The 18817-nt window shown below is 41.8% G+C and overlaps 1 protein-coding gene across 1 annotated transcript in view; it reads right to left on the bottom strand.

Moving 5' to 3' along the window:
* Positions 1–6536: 6536 nt before the first annotated feature.
* HMG20A (high mobility group 20A) overlaps positions 6537–18817 on the bottom strand; it is a 48199-nt gene continuing 35918 nt past the window's right edge. The window contains exons 6-9 of the mRNA XM_049778225.1: positions 15948–16023; positions 14197–14412; positions 13240–13381; positions 6537–8786 (exon numbers count right to left, since the gene is read on the bottom strand). Of these exons, the coding sequence (XP_049634182.1) occupies positions 13245–13381; positions 14197–14412; positions 15948–16023 (429 nt within the window). The 3' untranslated portion in view covers positions 6537–8786; positions 13240–13244. The remainder of the gene's footprint in view (positions 8787–13239; positions 13382–14196; positions 14413–15947; positions 16024–18817) is intronic.

Here is an 18817-nt window from a genome sequence, read left to right as displayed (position 1 = left end):
TACAACCTTCCTGGCAGAACAGTGAAGCCAGATGAGATTGGGTGACCTGAGATGTGACCTGAGAGACTGCCTTGAGGTCTGGAAGAGATCAAGCCTGATTTTCCAACATTTCTCCAGCATACCTTCTTAGCCCCACATACACGCTCTTCTTTTGGCCTGAATTTTCTAACAGTTTTCATTTTTTAAAAATCACTTTTACTTTCTTTTTTTGTTTTTAGAGACACACACCTGGTGGTGCCCCTGACTCTGTGCTCAGGAATCATTCCTGGCAGGGTTTACAAGATCATATGAGGTGCTGGAGATCAAATGTGGGTCAGTTATGTTTCTCCAGCCCTCTGATCAATTTTCTAAACAGTCTATCTGCACATGCTTTAAATTCAGGAGACCTACAAAGAGACTAAGGACTCAAGACATTATCTATAGAAAACCCATACATGTTAGATTTCATACACCTTTAAGACAAAATTGTACTTGCTTTGATTGTGTTGGTTCCTGAACTCAGCAAGATTGGCAGTCGCCTGTGACTTTGCTCCTGAGAATCACAGATAGTTTTCTTACTTTCATTACACCAAAATACTACATCTGGCCCATACTACATTTAAAGTCCTGGTAGTTGTTAAGAGTTATTTTCTCTTAAATTGTACTATTTAACTCTGTGAAAAAACACACACTCCAGTCTGACTCATTCAAAAGTTTTCTGATGGTTATATTTCAATGTACTTTATTCAATGTACAATAAAGTACATTAGAATATTCTTCTTAGTGGGGTCTATGGGCTTCAGCAAATTGCCAATGGTGTTTGGGTTAATCAAAAGTTAAGAACTTCAGGCTCAAGCTGGGGTCAGAGTGATAGGACAGCAGGTTGCCTTGCATGCAGCTGACCCAGGTTGGACTCCCATGTGAGAGCATCCCATGTGCTCCTCAAACCCTCCAGGAGTGACCCCTGAGAGCAGATCTGGGAGTAAGGCCTGAACAATGCCGGGTTTGGTCTAAAAACCAAAGAAAAAATGAAATTCAGATTGGAGAGATCGAGGGTCAGGTGTTTGTTTGCATGCAACCAACCTAGCTTTGATCCCCTATGGTACCTCTTGAATACTGCAACTATATTCCAAAGACATGCACTTCCTTCCATCAGAAAAAAAAATTGGTTAAAACCCTCTGGTCAAGTTTTCTTTTTACCTCACATTAGTGCCTTGTTGCCTTCCCCCAAGACCTGAATAAAAACACATTTCTTAGTGTGGCATTCAAGACCCATTCATAATCCATTTCCTACCCAGCTGCCTTTTTAAAGATTCTTTATCATTAGCCAGAATATAGCCTTCACATTAGTGACACTAAATAACCAGGGCACCAGAAAATGCACTCATGTCTTCAAGGCAATTTCCAGCTTCTCTTGTATGATCCCCTTTTAAAGGTCTAGCACTAAATATTATTCCCGAACACCTCTTTCCCTCTTTCAAACATGCCCTTTGTATATCCTTCCTTGGTATTTTGCAGAACACTTTGCTGGCAGCTGTTCGCTCATTTGTTAGACATATTTCAGCTGATTTTATATCTATTGCTGGTTATTTAGTGAGTTTCTTGAGGAGAGCAATATTCTCCATTTTCCCATCCAAACACATAGTACTGGCCAATGTTTGACAGGCTAGAACTAAAATATTCCCTTTCAGAAGGGAAAGAGCACACTTCACAATGATTATAAATGTTTATCCCTAAAGAAGCAAAATGTGAGTTGGAGAGAGTACAGTGGGTAGAGTACTTGTCTTGCACTCGGTTGTACTCTGTTCATTTCCCAGCATCCTATGTGGTCCCTTGAACTTGACCAGGAGTGATCCCTGAGAGCAGAGACAGGAGTGAGCCTTGAGCAGGTGGGTGCTGCCCACAAAGCAAAATGAAACCAAGTAACAGAAATCCCATAATTTCCTTGAATAAATAGAAGTCTACTTACAAAATCCACCAACCCATGAAAAACACAAGAAGGGAGGAAAAAAAAACATCTAGTATTATATGCCACTTCCCAGACTCAGCTGCCTTTAGAGTTTCTCTTCTTGAAGACAGTCTGAGCTCCCCCAGCAGGGCCCTGTGCTGAGTCCCGACACCTTTTGGCTCCATTGCTGATGTCGTCTCACATTCCCCTTCTATGAATGATGCCAAGTGCATTTTTGGCTACTCTCCTACCAGCAGACGCTTTTCATTACTTGTCTGGGATTTTCTAGCCATCAGGAACTGGTATGATTTTTCTCTCCTAGAACATGCAGTTGCCTTTTCACCAATATAAAACAAATGCAGATGCAAGGTTTTAAATTTTTGTTTCCAAAGGAGCTTGAAGAATTAAAAAGAAGCCTGTTCCTTAATTTCATAGTTCAGCGAACAGCTTGAGCAACTGGATCTGTGTGCGTGTATATGTGACGCAGAGGATGGAAGGAATGTAGTAAAAACTGACCTGAAGTTAGCAGCTCAAGGAAGCACAGAATTAAAGAGCTAAAAGGAAGAGTGAGAGAGAAAGAGAGAGAGATAGAAAAGAGACAGAATATCTTGCCTACAGATTAGTCTGCTGGTTGAATTTTAAATCTGGCAAGTTCAAAACAATTCTTTTAAGGTGGAAGTGGGGTTTGGCCCACACTGAGGTGCTTGGAGGTCACTCCTGGCAGTGCTCCGAAGACTATGGTGCTGGGAATAAAACCTGGGTTTCCTGAATGCAGAGCATGTCTTCAATCCTTTAAGCAATCTCTCCAAACCCCAAGACAGAATTTTGTATTTCCTTCTAGGATGTTTCATCCTTAAGTCCATGTCATCTCAGGCAACAGCACCTCTGTCCACTGCACAGCTGTTCAAGTCAGAGATCCCAGGGTTATGCAGGGCTGGAGAAAATGTAATTGGTAAGACAGTTGTCTCACACAGGTTGACCCATTCAATCCCATCACCACATATGTTTACCTGAATCCAGCCAGGAGTGAGCTCTGGTAACTTCCAGGTGTGGCCCCAACACAAACAATAAAACAGAACCCCAACCCAGCAAACAACAACAGAAATCCTAGGAATCCTTAATTCTTCTTTTATTCCCCACATCTAATCCCTCAACCACTTCTGTCTGCTCTGTGGCCAACCTACAACCCGAGTCATCAGCTCTTTTCTGCTCCAGTCCAGGTTAGTTTGCTAAAGGGTCTGATTCTTTACCTGCTCCATGTAAGGTGAGAAGCATTGATCCTTCAAAAACATAAATCAGCATTACAATTTTGTGGAATTTCAAGAGTTTAGTTTTAATCATGTATATGTGTGTAGGTGTCACCACCTCCACTATAAAAATAACCTTTCATATGTGGAATATAAACATAGTAAGGAAAAAACAAATGGTTAAAGTCATAGGAACTGGGCCCGGAGAGATAGCACAGCGGCGTTTGCCTTGCAAGCAGCCGATCCAGGACCAAAGGTGGTTGGTTCGAATCCCGGTGTCCCATATGGTCCCCCGTGCCTGCCAGGAGCTATTTCTGAGCAGACAGCCAGGAGTGACCCCTGAGCACTGCCAGGTGTGGCCCCCCCCCCCAAAAAAAAAAGTCATAGGAACTGGATATGTTATCTATAAAACTGAGATCTACCTCTGATGGGTTGGTAGCTGGGTGGGGTCCTTGGGACACTGAAGCGGGTGGGCACTCTGGTGATGGGTGTGGTGTTGGACTGACGTAGGCAGGAAAAGTATTAAGTCTTGTAAATCTGAGTACTTCGATATAAGTGTGTTATATATGTATAGACACATGTCAAGGGCTGGAGCCACAGAACAGTGGGCAGGGCACTTGCCCTGCATGCAGCTGACCTGGCTCAATCGCTGGCACCCCCCACCCGTATGCTCAGGGCTCATACGTGGGGTTAGGGAAGAAACTGAGGTGAGCTACTGCAAGGTGCTGTCTCTCTGGCCCTGTTTTTATGTTTTGGGTCCCTCCCCAGCAAAGGGAAGGCCACTAGCACTCTACATGGTGTTGTTTGGGCGGCCACTTGTTTCAAGTATTGAATCTGTACTCTAGCATTTTGAGCTATCTCCCCTGATCCTCAGCCCAGACTTTTCTATTTCATTTACATCTTAGATAAAGTCTTTATTAATTATGAAGCAGATCCTCTGAGATTCAGACCGACTCCCACTGTAAACTCTTGCAATAATGAAAAACCATTTCATCAGTTGAGATTCAAGCATTTATTTCACTTTCCAGAAATTGATACCTTCTATTAAAAAGTTCTTTTGTTCCTGCATTTTTTTTCCCCAAGGCTAAAGAGAAATTATTATTTTCTGCCTCTGAAAAAAAAAAACAGCAATTCCCTGTAGGCACATATTCCCATGAAAACTAAACTGAATGATTTCTGGATCAGTGGCTATCCATGAACACTTTCACCTGATCCGTTCTCAATCTTGAACTCTTATGAATGAGCATATGAGCTAGTGTTTATTTTTATAGATAATGAAAAGCCTACTTCGCACTGTGCTATTTGTCACCAGGTAAATAAATATAACAAAGAAAAAGTCATGACTTGGAACTCTTGGTTGCAAGGCAGGAAATTCTTTCAGAGGGCAGGAAGTGGCTATGTGCTGTTGTGCCAAGCAGTGCTTCAGTTCCCCACCTCAGGGGGAGATTGTCCTGGTGTTGCTTTAATCCAGCAGATGCTGAGCAGTTAGGGAAAAGGAACAAACAACTGTGGGAAATATTACCACCTGTTTATGTTGACTCTTAACAAACAAGTCTGGCCACCAGCTGTTGGGGAGCTGAGGAGGAGCTAAGGTGGGAACAGGAAATGCTAACTCAAACTAAAGCTAGTTTTCAGCTTTCTGGCTGTTTGGGTTGAAAATTGTGCCAAGAAAGATCAAGGTCAAACATCAAGGCAAGATGATGCATTCTGCTTAGCTATGTATATGGACTGGCTCTAGTGATCTAAGAAACATACATATGAGCCATGAAATTAATTAGCTACCTACAACATCTCCTTATGAAAGCATGTCTTTTTGGGGTCCTGTTCAAGGAGATACTGTTTAAGGCACAGCTGGGCCTCCCTTGTCACCTGATGGAACTTTCTGGAAGTGTGGACTGTGGTTTCTAGGAAGACTTTCTTAAAAGGGTGCTGACTCCAGCTGGGTTTACTCATTTTGTATCTGCCCTCTTCATGTTGCCAGTAATTTCAAATATTGTCTAATGGTCAAATGGTTATTTTGGCTCCAGAGGTGACCTTGAAAAAGAAATCATGTAATGGCAGATAGAAGCCTTTGCTATGTCTTGGTCTGCCAACCTGCCTTTCTACAAAAGACAACTTCTGTTGAAGCTTTTAGTTTGGGTTAAATGCAGTCAAGTCCAATCCTAAGTCACCTAAATTCTTGGCATTTCTCTAATAGTCTTCAAGTTTTTCAAAGCAAGGCCAGCACTGTAACTCCATTCTATCTTTCTAACAGCATTGTAAGAGAGCTGAGGCCCAAGTAATGACAAAAGACGAATTGGATTTGGAACAAAATTTTGCCCAATGCCACACCAGACTTGCTCCACAAAGCAGCAGGCTTTGGAGTTATGTTATCTTAACCTTAAGACTTTAAAAGCAAGGGCAGAGGGGCCTGAGTGATAGTACAGTGATAAGGCGTTTGCCTTGCATGAAGCTGACCCAGGATGAACCTGGGTTTGATCCTCGGCATCCCATATGGTCCACCGAGCCAGGAGCTATTTCTGAGTGCACAGCCAGAAGTAACCCCTGAGCATCACCAGGTGTGGCCCACCCTCCCACCCCCCAAAAAAAGGGCAAGGGCAGAGCTAGAGATAGTACTGTGGGTAGGGTGCTTGCTTTGCATTTGGCTAACCTGGATTTGATCACCAGCACTCCACATAGTACCCTGAGCAGTACCAAAAATGATCTCTGAGCAGAGTCAGAAGTACTGCTGGATGTGACCCTCCAAACAGAAAAGCATGAGAAATGTGCCGAAGAGACAGTTTAACAGGAGCAGGTTTGATCCCAAAGCACCTCAGGGTCTCCTGAGCAGTGTGCCCTTGGGCATGAGCTGGAAGTGACCCCTAACTCCTGATGAGTGTGGCCCCCTAATAAAACAAAACAGCAAGGTAGAATTAAGTTTTAAATTTCCTTTAAAAATGGTATTGATTTTTAAATAATTATTATTTTTAAAAGAAAGTATGTAAGGAAACCAAAGTGGCTGACTTTAAACACACTGGACCTTCAAGCTGTTTCCAGAACCCTATTAACTGAACTTCAACTTACTGCACTCTCAGACATTAAAGAACAGAATTATCAGACTAAGACATTTTGAATATGCAATTAATGAAATGAATGTGTTACGGTTTTAAAAGCGTAAGAGACTTGATTAATGCAGTGTTCACAAAGTCTTTAAGACCAAGAGACTCTTTTTCATTACAAAGTAGGTAAGACGGGGGCCGGTGAGGTGGCGCTAGAGGTAAGGTGTCTGCCTTGCAAGCGCTAGCCAAGAGTAACCCCTGAGCATCAAACAGGTGTGACCCAAAACAAAACAAAACAAACAAAGTAGGTAAAACGAAATCTGGTGGATTCAACATAGGAAAGTTTAATGAGGCAAATGTCAAGCAAGCATATTGACTTCTTAAAATACAAAGAAAATCTAAAAAGTTTTATTACAAAAACACTTGTACAGAAAACTTGGCATTTCAACAGCTCAAACACATTCCCCATCAACCTCCAAATTCTATTTTGTCAGAAATAAAACTCCTTAGCTGTTCCTTGCTTTAAAATAAAGACATCTGTAACACTGAATAGGCAACAACTTATTTCTGTAGAATATTTAAGTGTAGTAATATCTACAAGATAACTAGGAAGCATGAATGGACTTGGAAATTCCTGTTTTACCTCCTGACTGGGCATGGGACAGGGTCACACACAACCGACACACACACAGCACATACAGGTTTCTGGTACAGAATCTGACAGTTTTGTAGCCCTAAATCCGAGCCTCCCTTGAGTCTGGTTTGTTGGTACTGGAGGAACCAGTATTTCACTTGGGGGTGTAAATGGTTTGTCCACAGGATCCCTGGAGGTCTTGCAAAATGCTAAATATGTGAACATTACCAGCAAGTGTTGGCTGTTTTACCTAGAAACAGGAGGATGATTATCTTTGGACCATATTTCAGCCTTTCTTGGTCAACAGCACTGTTAATAAAGCTGCAGAAAACTATAACTCAGGAGAAAGATTGGAGGAAGGAAGAGAGGCGAGAAAGTGTCTGGCTGCAGGCCGATCAAACTTTCAGAGCTGGCTGGCATCAATGTCCTTCTGCCAGAGACAGCATGTTCCAGCTTGGACTCAGCGGACTGTGAGAAGTGACAGGAACAGGGGGAGACTAGAGAAACCGGAAAACACAGAGAAGCAGGTGAGCTGGCAAGGCTTATGGTAACAGACAATGATGGGCACTTCATACAATTGCCAAGTGGTGGTGCGTGGGCTTTCGTGCAAGCAAATTTGATGTGTGATCACATATTACATATAAAAAGGTCGTTCTGTTGTTTGTTTCCTTTGGGTTAATAAAGAAATGGGGCGAGGAGATGCTGAAAAGACAGGATGGTGGTGTAGCAGCACAGCGAGGTTCCTGGCGCACACCCTCGCTTCTGAGCATATTGTGAGGGGCAAGCTGCCACCTGCTTCAGTGGCGCAATGCCTGGACAAGGGGCTCAGCATGCCCTGCTTTTGTTCCAAAGATCTCCGCTCTAAGTGGCAGCCTTATGCTCTAGGGCCTCAAATCCACCCCAACCCTGAGGTGAGAAACAGAATCCCCCTTTTGCTCTTGGTGTTAGGAAACTTCACTGACAAAGGAGTGGTGGGGCTGCCTTGTGGAAACAGATTCTACAGTTCTGATACAGAAGGAAGACAAAGGCGAATTTGCTTGTGCCACTTCCGTCAGCTCAAGATGGCTATCCTGCATGGCACTTCCACCTCCCTTTCTATGACCATGAAGAGGGACAAGAATTGCTTTAGTCAGGACAAACTTTGGGGACCTTGCCCCCAACACCAAAAGAAAAATGATTCTTCCTGTTCTTGTTTACTGTTGACCTTTCTCTCAGAAAGAAAAAAAAAAAAAAAAAAAAACAAAAACCTCCAGAAGACTGCCAACAGCTGGGATCAGACTTGCAGGGCCTGGCTGTGAATGGTGGCCCAGCAAGCAGCAGGTGGTGCCACGGGGCCAGGTGGCTCTCACAGCGCTGCGCCACAGGTGAAGGGGGAAGACAACTACGCCTGTCTAGTGAGTTCTCCTTCAGATCATAGCTGGGCTAAAAGGCCAGAGGTAAGAGAATGGTGATGTCTAACTTGGTGGAGGTGGGGTGAGAGAGAAGAAAATAGAAATAGCACCCAAAGGCATTTTTGAAATGGAGTGGGGACAACTAGGTAAGAAAACTGGAGCGCCGCTGCTGAAAAGTTCCATGAAAATGAGGGCGACGAGAAGGCCTCCCCTGGGCTGCGGTGTCAGTCTGGGAGTTCCCTAGCCGCAGTACACAGGACAGAGGAATCCAGAGAGCTGGCAGAGGGGCAGTACCCTTGAGAGCTCCACAAGAACTGTCCCAAAGGAAGATCCTAAGCATGCTCCTTTTGTAGCTCTTCAGATGGCTTCCAGGGGTGAATTCCTTTAGCTCCCAAACTGGTGACTCTTTCGCAAGCAGAATCATCCGTACTGCCACTCTGCCTTGGCTTAGTCCAAATTTCCAAGGATGGCTTCTCATTCCTCATAAGCAAACCCACCAACAGAACATCTTGGAATTCTAAGACCTGTAGGATTGGGTGAAAGGTGGGGCTGGGGTGGGGGGGGAAGAAGAAGATGCCATAAAGTAAACACTGTTATACAAAGATGAGGGCTAGTCATCTTTTATTTTTAATTGGGTTAGGAAGCAAGCTTTGTTGGATCTCTACAGAGGCTACAGGAAGGCGTAGGGAGTAGGTAGAATGCTGCAGGTGGGCTACCTCATTGGGATGCTCTTGGCAGCATTTCAGCGAGAAGCATGGCCCTACACCAGCTCACCAATAAAGGAGAAAGGCAAACAGAAAAAAAACTATCAGGGCACATTTTATGATGGAAAATTAGTATATGACTTCAATCTGAAGAATGTATAGCAATCAAAACCAACTTCCTTCCAATTGTATGTGGTGGGGTGTATAGAGTGCTTAGAAATAGCACATTGCTCTCACTAATAAAAATCCTATTCATATAAGAAAAAACTACCCTCCTTCATCTCAAATATTTATTATTTGGTTCAACTGAAATTAAGCAATATACTCTTGTATAAAATGGTCATTTCTCAAACACAAAATCTCTCCCACTTTTTATTTGGGTGTGTGTGTGATAGGCTATACCTGGCAGTGCTCAAGAATTACTCCTGGCAGCAAGTAGGGGACCAAACATCTATGGTAATAAGGATTAAACGAGGGTTGGTTGTGGGCAAAATAAGTGCCTAAGACCCTGTACTGAACTCTGGCCTCTCCCTCATAATTTGTCCTAGCTCAAAGCTTCTTTAGTGAGACACAAATGAAGTGACAATTGAAGGTTGGTGATACAGTTCAGCAAGAGAGACCCTGGGGTGGGTTTCTTTTCTCTCTTCTTTCTTTCCTTTCAGTTCAGCAATAGAGATCCTTCCTTCCTTGACTTCCCTCCTTCTCTCCCTCCCTTCTTTTCTCCCTCTCTTCCTTCTTTCTTTCCTTCCTTCCTCACACCTGATGGTGCTCAGGGTCCACTCCTGGCAGGCTCAATGTACCACAGGTGGTGCCTGGGGTTGAACAAGGCAGGTACCTGCCATCTCTCTTGCTCTAGGCTCTGGATTTTACATAAAATAGAGTTCAACCCTGGAGGGTCCCCCCAAAAGGAAAAAGAAAATCAGAAATTCCTCCATTATACACCTATTATTTATATATAATTTAATAATAAAAATAATATGTATTTGACATATATATATTTAATAAATAAAGCACAGTATAATGGGCCGATCAAACTTTTCTTGTTTATTTTTGTCCCATACCTGGTGGTGCTCAGGACTCATGCTTGGTGGTGCTTGGGGACCATATGGGACGCTGGAGATAGAACCTGGGTAGTCTACATCCAAGGCGATCACCCTACCTGCTGTTCTATCACTCCAGCCCCAAGTCTGACCAAAAGTTTTAAACGTTGCAACTATTAACTTGTAATTCTGATGCTCTTATTCTAAGATATTTTTGTTTATACTTCCTCACAACAATGCTTGTGAGGAATCACAAGCAGATCACACCCAGAGTTTAAACATATACAATCTAGTCCTGGATTCTGTTCTCGGGTATTTTCAGGCAAGACATTTCACCTCCTCGTTGAAATTCAGCCTTTTTCTGGGGTTTCTAGATCCTTCTTAGCATTTTTTTTTTTTTTTTGGTTTTTGGGTCACACCTGGCAGTGCTCAGGGGTTATTCCTGGCTCCAGGCTCAGAAATTGCTCCTGGCAGGCACAGGGGACCATATGGGGCGCCGGGATTCGAACCGATGACCTCCTGCATGAAAGGCAAACGCCTTACCTTCATGCTATCTCTCCGGCCCCCAATATACTTTGCCAGCGGGGAACTTTTTTTTTTTTTTTTTTTTTGTTTTTTGTTTTTTGTTTTTGGGTCACACCCGGCAGTGCTCAGGGGTTATTCCTGGCTCCATGCTCAGAAATTGCTCCTGGCAAGCACGGGAGACCATATGGGACACCGGGATTCAAACCGATGACCTTCTGCATGAAAGGCAAACACCTTACCTCCATGCTATCTCTCCGGCCCCCCTTCTTAGCATTTCTATACACCTTGAAAATTGCAGACTACTGGCTCCTGATGAATGAAATTTTTGTCAAGCTATGTCAGATTAATCAATTGTACCACAAATCCTGGTACAGCAGTCCCTTTTGCCTGTATATATTTGTATAATAAGACCAGGGTGGTGTTCATCACAATCTTTGAAACTATTTAATGTGACAGTTTGGGGCTGTGTGGGAAGCCATCATTCTAAGTTATGTTGTGTAACTAAAGTGTAGGAATTTGTGGTGATGAGATGGATCATGGGCATTTTTCAAGGGCAAAATACCTGTAGAAAAAATCAAGGATAAAGGTAATAATAATATTCAAGGTTTAGTTAAGCTCTAGGAGAGTCTTTCTGGCAACATGCTCAAAATGGAAAACCACTTTTGGCTCAAAACCGGCAATAGCTGTGCTTACCTATGTGAGGAACCACCATGCTATCAATTACTCTGTTCTTTCACAATTGTGTGCAATTTCCCCCCAGTTTTCTCTTTTCTAGCCTACAAGTGTGCTAATTGAAAACACTGTGTGAAAATGAGAAGGATGATGAGTTCCTGAAAATCCCAGGCCTAGATTTACAAGCTGTTTCCCTCATAAACAGCAGAAGTAATGCCACTTCTATATTCTGCAGGGAGTCTAGCCATCTCTTGGAAGTGCAGTCCGTTCCATCTGGCTACTCACTAGAAGGACAGGAAGGCTTTCCCCCATTAAGTGAGACTGAGGCTAAAATGAATTGCCTAACACAATTACCATCCAAGGACATGACCAAGAAGGAAAAGACTACTGCTTCTCGTCAATGCTACCAGATGTTGCCTTATAAGACAAAGGGTCATGACTTACTTATTTCTGTTCATGTTCCTCAAGGTTCAAGGCATGCTAGAATATGAATAAGTAGATTAGTGTGTTTATGTATTCCTGGAACATATAAAAATTCAAATCGATGCATGCCTGATCATCCTAAAGAGCACATCCTGTTGACCACTCTTGGTTTAGTTTCCAGATATGGCCAATTCACCATATGGTTCACTCTCAGATTTTCATACAGTTTATATATTTGTAGACATGGAATAATTTTTTTTGGTGTTTTGGGTCACACCTCAGGGGTTACTCCTAGCTATGAGCTCAGAAATTGCTCCTGGCTTGGGGGACCATATGGGGTGCTGGGGGAATCGGGAAGTGGGGGCGGGGGGATCAAATCACGGTCCATCCTAGGTTAGCATCAGCGAGGCAAATGCCTTAATGCTCTGCGCCACTGCTCCAGCCCCGGCATGGAATAATTTAATTTATTGACCAAAGGGTGGACAATGCTGTGGGATGGCATGTATATGAACAATCTACTTTTAGGAATTTGTGAGAACAATTTCTCTTGAGAAGTTCTACCTCATGACTAAACATTAGTACCAAAATTTTTCTCTTGAGAAGTTCTACCTAATGACTAAACATTAGTACCAAAAAATTTCTATAGGTAAACCTCTTGTAGAAATATACTTTTTTTTTCTTCTAAGAGGATGTAACACATACAACTATATATTTGTTGAATAAAGTTTTAAAGTTTATTTTATCTTTTTTTAATTATTAAATTTATTTATATTTCATTTTTGGGGGGGGCATACTTACCTGTGCTCCGGGTTACTTTCAGCTCAGAGTTAGTAGTTTGGCAGAGCTTAAGGAATTGTGTGGTACTCAGGGCTTGTACATTCAGAGTATGAACTCCACTAGCCTTCTGAGCAATCTCCCTAGTCAATTAAGCTTATTTATTTTTTATCTGTTTAATCAGAGCATTTACTTTTTTGTTTGTTTGTTTTTGGGCCACACCTGATGACGCTCAGGGGTTACTGCTGGATATGAGCACAGAAATTGTTCCTGACTTGGGGGACCTTATGGGACACCAGGGTCAGCAGCATACAAGGCAAACTCCCTACCACTGTGCCACTGTTCCGGTCCTAGCATTTACTATTTTATGTAAGCTTATGACAAAATTTTGAACTTACTTCAGTATAGTTACTCTGACATTAAGTGGGAAACAAAAGCTTAGAACAAAAATGTTCCAAAGTACTGTAAATTATTATTTGTTTCCAGAAAAAAGAAAGATGAACAATTAGGTACTATCTATTTTGTTCTAGGTGAGATGTTAGGGGTGATTTTTCTCTACATTCCCCATTCTCCAAAAGACTTTGGAAAAGCGACTTTCAAAAGTATAACCCAATGGTGAAAAAGCTAGAACTGAGCTCCAGCTAAAAGAACCATACTCTCTTTCTATCAAAGAGTTCTGAGGAACACACAAAATAAAACTGACTCAATTTGTGTCTAGCAATATTCAACAGGAAGATCAAGTCTCCAAATCATTTATTCATGCAATTGCAGGGTTTAGTAATATTTAGTGAGCAATAAAATCAAAACCCATTTTATTTTTGATGACATGCTATCCCATTAGACATCAAGTTATTGAACGCTCACCATCCTTAACGATCAAGTCTATTCACAACTTCTCGAACCGTAGCTATGAAGTTTTCATTGTCTTGGGGATTTGCTAAAATAATACTGTGCAGTCTGTTCATATATGAGTCAATGGTGTCCACTGTTGGTGTCTCTCCACTTCCTGAAGTGAGATGAGAAGAGAGAATAAGAAAAAAACAAACCACCTCATTCAGTCCATCCTGATCAGAGTTAAATGAATTAAAAGCATAAAAAATTGTGACTCCAACTGGGCTGTGTCAGACAAGATTTTAAATTTAGAGGAGATAATTTTAGACCACAAAGAAATAAAATTAACCCACATACTCTAAGTACACAGATGGGCTATCTAAGTGTGGAACAGTATATATATATATATATATATATATGTATATATATATATATGTATATATATATGTATATATATATATATGTATATATATATATATATATATATATATATATATAGAAGCTACATATAAAAAAAGATTAGATATTCTTCTAGTTATTTTTGTTACGAACATCCGAACATTAAAACATAGTATTTAACCTGTGTGAAAAATGAGTATCCTACAAACTAGTGCTTGTTTTCTTCTCTTTCCTTTTCATGAAAACCGAGTCACAGAGCAACTTACTATACATATGAAAAATGTTCTACTTGAGACTGGTTAACTTGGTTTCCATTTCCTACATATCAAATTTTAATAATAGAAAGTAGACTATATGAAAATGTAACCCAAGGGAAACTTTAAATGACCAAAGAGCCTAGCATTTAATATGATTTTAATGAATGACTCTATGACAGGAACCACAAAAGATCTGAGGTGGGAAAATGTCAATATTACACTGAGTTTCCTCCTGTGGGGAGACTTCAGCCTCCTCCTGCACCCAAGCAGCAACAAGCACCTCTCTCCGTTCCTTTCTTCTCACTGCCCAAGTGCTGGGGATGGATGGCCTCACCTGGCAAGGGCATGCTGGCGAAGCTGCTGCTCAGTACCTGCCGTAGTGTCTCCAGGTGCTGCTGTAAGACCGTGTTGCGGCTGCGCTCCTGGATCACATCCACCTCCAGCTTCTCCACGGCAGTGCGCATACTTTCCACGTGCTTCTGCAGGGCTGCGTTCCTCTCCTCGAACTCCATGTTGGACTTGCGAAGCTGGCGGAGTTCGGCCTCCCGCGCTGCAGAACACCCCACCCCGCAAGTGACACACGAAGCTTCAGGAGTCTCTGCGGACTTCTAGGGCCCTTATGGGAAGTTTTGCTTCCCTGGCTCTAGTTAGCTACCCCAACTCATCTCCCTATTCTCACTAGGGCCTTCCCAATAGCAATTTCAGCAGTAAAACGCCTGGCTCCCTCGAGCTATTTTAATTCCTAAGCTAAAATATGGACATATTCTATACTTAAGACTGCAAGGAACTACCACAACTCCAGTATTTTTGTTTCTTTTCTTTTTGAGATTGCCTGCAACTTTGCAAACATACAGTCACAAGATCAAATTCCCAGTGTCCCATATCCCAGTGCCACAGAAAAAAGAAAAAACAAATACCCCCAACCATAACTGCAATGAGAAACAGTTTCATCTGGGATTCCGGATAAACACAACTATGGGCCCTTATCTTAACCAGACAGAGGGTCAATTTTGCTCTTAATTTTTTTTTTGGTTTTGTTTTGATTTGGGCCACACTCAGCAGCACTCTGCTCAGAAATCGCTCCTGGGAGGCTGGGGGGAACATACAGGATGCCGGTCCGTCCTGGGTCAACTGCATACAAGGCAAACGCCCTACCACTGAACTATTGCTCCATCCCCTTACCTACTTCTAGTATAGATGTTTAAGTAAGCTTTCATTTGTACAAAGAATTCTAGGCTAAGAGTCTGAAAGAAAAGAATTACATAAAATTGACTTATTTTAGGGTTAGGGGCCACAGAGTAGTGCTCAGGGGCTACTTTGGCTCTGTGCTAAGGGTTCCTTCAGGGTCTTCAGGAGACATAATGATGTTTGGGATTGAATTTGGGCACCATACAAGCAAAATATGTGCTCTAACCTTTAAAGTAAGATCCCTGTCCCAGTACAATTATTTCAGATGTATGTTATTTCCTTTTTTGTGTGTGTGTGTGTGTGTGTTTTTGTTTTTTTGGGCCACACCCGTTTGATGCTCAGGGGTTACTCCTGGCTAAGCGCTCAGGAATTGCCCCTGGCTTGGGGGACCATATGGGACTCCAGGGGATCGAACCGCGGTCCTTCCTTGGCTAGCGCTTGCAAGGCAGACATCTTACCTCTAGCGCCACCTCGCCAGCCCCGTATCTAGATATTAAAGCAGCTTTCACAAGCACTGTTATAGCTTTTCTTCACTGGCAGGACAGTAACAACTTTTTTTTTTGGTTTTTGGGCCATACCCGGCAGCGCTCAGGGGTTAATCCTGGCTATCTGCTCAGAAATAGCTCCTGGCAGGTATGGGGGACCATATGGTACGCGAGGATTCAAACCAACCACCCTAGGTCATGGATCGGCTGCTTGCAAGGCAAGGGCCGCTGTGCTATCTCTCCGGCCCCCAGTAACAAATTTTATTATAGTGAATCAGAAATAAATTTCTTCTTTCAGATGCATCCTAGGGTCTGTAATATTACTAGTACATTTGAGCAAAGAGATTTTTTCTCCAATAACTATATTCCCTGTCATATACCTCAGGATACAAAATAATGCTTTGGTAATCACCTTTGCTGTGGTTCAGGAATTCCTCTGTAAATATTGGGATGTCAAAAACAGATCGTTCCTTTACTTCTGCCTCTTTCTGTGAATCAAAAGTGAAAAAAAAATAAGTCAGATCTTAAACAGAATCTAAAATAAATGGTACTTGCATAGATGCAAAGAGTAAGCTGGAGTCAGACATAGTACCAGGGTTAAGGTACTTGCCTTGCATGAGGCTGGGACAGAAATGTATCTCTTTTCACTGGACTTGAATGTTCATAGAGCTACCAAAATAAGTTCAGTGTTGAGTTTTCTGAGATGAACAGCTGCTGTGCAACAAGAAACTTCAAAACAAACCTACATACATTTTCCTAATAGAGAATTTGAAAGCCATTTCTTAGCTCTGTGCTTTGAATACACAACACTATATAGCTGTGAAAGTAACTGAGGTAGGAAGAGTGAAAGAAATTTCTAACTAGTTTTGCTTTTGTTGCTTATGTGTGTAAAATGCTCCATGAGACAGGACTAACTAATTTAAATACATCAAGAGGATAGTAAGAATTTTAAGCAGAGATCTGCCAATCATGAGCAATAATAATGGTATTCCACTGGTATTTCTATTTTGACTTTATGAGGCAGAGCCTATAATTGGTATGTTTTAGACTTTCTTTGGAAACAGGAAAAACAATGTTGCTGTTGCTGGAGTAATAGCAACAGCGGTAAGGCCTTGCACGCAGCCAACACAGGACAGACCCCAGTTCGAATCCAGCATCCCCTGAGCTTGCCAGGAGCAACTTCTGAGTGCCACTAGGTGTGCCCCAGAAAAAAAAGGGGGGGGACACAGAAAAAACTTTAACACCTAAAAATTAAACAGCCTATTACTGAACAACCAGTGGGTCCGAGATGAAATCAATGAGGAAATCAAAACTTTCCTGGAAACAAATGACAATGAAGACACAAACTATCAGAACCTATGGGACACAGCAAAAGCGGTACTGAGAGGAAAATTTATAGCTTTGTAAGCACACATTAGGAAGGAAGAAGGAGCAAACCTGAACAGCTTAAGGACACAGCTTGTAGAATTAGAAAATGATCAACAAAAGGAACCAAAATTAGGGAGACAGAGGAAATGACAAAGCTTAGAGCAAAAATCAATGAAGTGAAAACCCAAAAAACAATCTGAAAAATCAACAAAAGTAGAAGTTGTTTCTTTGAAAAAATAAACAAGATTGATAGACCATTGGCAAAACTAACAAAGAGAGAGAGAGAGAGAAACTTGATAACCCATATCAGAAATGAAAAGGGGGAAACCACTACAGATATTGCAGACATTCAAAGGGTAATCAGACTATTTTAAAAAATTCTGCCACTATACATGATAATCTGAAAGAAAGGGATAAATTCTTTGACTCTTATAACCTTCCACGGTTGAATAAGGAGGATTAGCATATCTAAGCACCTCCATCACTATTGAGGAAATAAAAATGGTAATCAAATGTCTGCCCCAAAACAAAAGCACAGGCCCAGAAGGAGTCGCTAATGAATTTTTTCAAATCTACCAATCCTGGCCAGGTTCTTTCATGAAATTGAAAAAATTAGAACACTTCCAAATAGCTTTTATGAAGCCAACATCACCTTGATACCAAAATCAGACAGAGGTCTGCCAAAAGAAAATTACACACCAATATCCTGATGAACACAGATGCAAAGATCCTCAACAAAATCCTGGCAAATAGGATCCAATGCCTCATCATCACTCACTATGATCAACTAGATTTCATCTCAGGAATGCAAGGATGATTTAACATCCGTAAATCTACCAACATAACACACAACATCAACAACAAGAAAAATAAAAACCACATGATCCTATCAATAGACACAGAGAAAGCAGTTGATAAGGTCCGAAACCCATTCTTGATAAAAACTCTTAGCAAGATGGGAATGAAAGGAACCTTTCTCAATATAGTTAAGGCCATCTTAACTTTGCCACAAGCCAATGGCAAATATTATCCTCAATGGAGAAAAACTAAAAGCCTTCCCTCTAAATTCTGGTATAAGACAAGGCTGTCCTTTCTCGCCACTCCTATTCAACAAAGTACTGGAAGTACTTGCTATAGCAATTAGGCAAGAAAAAGATATCAAGGGAATCCAGATAGGAAAGGAAGAAGTCAAGATCTCACTGTTTGTCAGTGACATGATACTATACTTAGAAAACCCTAAAGACTTTACCAAAAAGCTTCTAGAAACAATAGATTCATATAGCAATGTGGCAGGCTACAAAATCAATGGCCTTTTTATACACCAATAATGATAGGGAAGAAATGGACGTTAAGAAAATAACCCCATTCACATTAGTACCACACAAACTCAAATATCTTGGAGTCAACTTGACCAAAGATGTGAAGAACCAAAGAAAAGTATAAAACCCTGCTCCAAGAAATAAGAGAGGACATGCGGAAATGGAAACACTTACCCTGCTCATGGATTGGCAGGATTAACATCATTAAAATGGCAATACTCCCCAAATGGCCAAAAGGCACATGAAAAAATGCTCCACATCCAAAAAAAGGGGGGCTTGAGAGACAGCATGGAGGTAAGGCATGCAGAGGGTCGGTGGTTCGAATCCCGGCATCCCATATGGTCCCCCAAGCCTGCCAGGAGCAATTTCTGGGCGTAGAGCCAGGAGAAGCCCCTGAGCGCTGCGGGATGTGACCCCCCCCAAAAAAAAAAAGTGCAAAAAATAAATTCAGGGCCAGGGAAATGATCTGGCTTCCAACACCCACCTCCCCTTAAAAAAATACAAATTTAATGTGATCCCTCTAAAGATACCCATGACATTCTTCAAAGAAGTGGACCAAACACTTCTGAAATTCATTTGGCACAATAAACACCCT

This window comes from Suncus etruscus, chromosome 1, assembly GCF_024139225.1.
Source record: "Suncus etruscus isolate mSunEtr1 chromosome 1, mSunEtr1.pri.cur, whole genome shotgun sequence".
NCBI classification, from domain to species: domain Eukaryota; kingdom Metazoa; phylum Chordata; class Mammalia; order Eulipotyphla; family Soricidae; genus Suncus; species Suncus etruscus.
The sequence above is the reverse complement of the archived record's forward strand: the minus strand, read 5'-3'. Positions and strand labels throughout refer to the sequence as shown.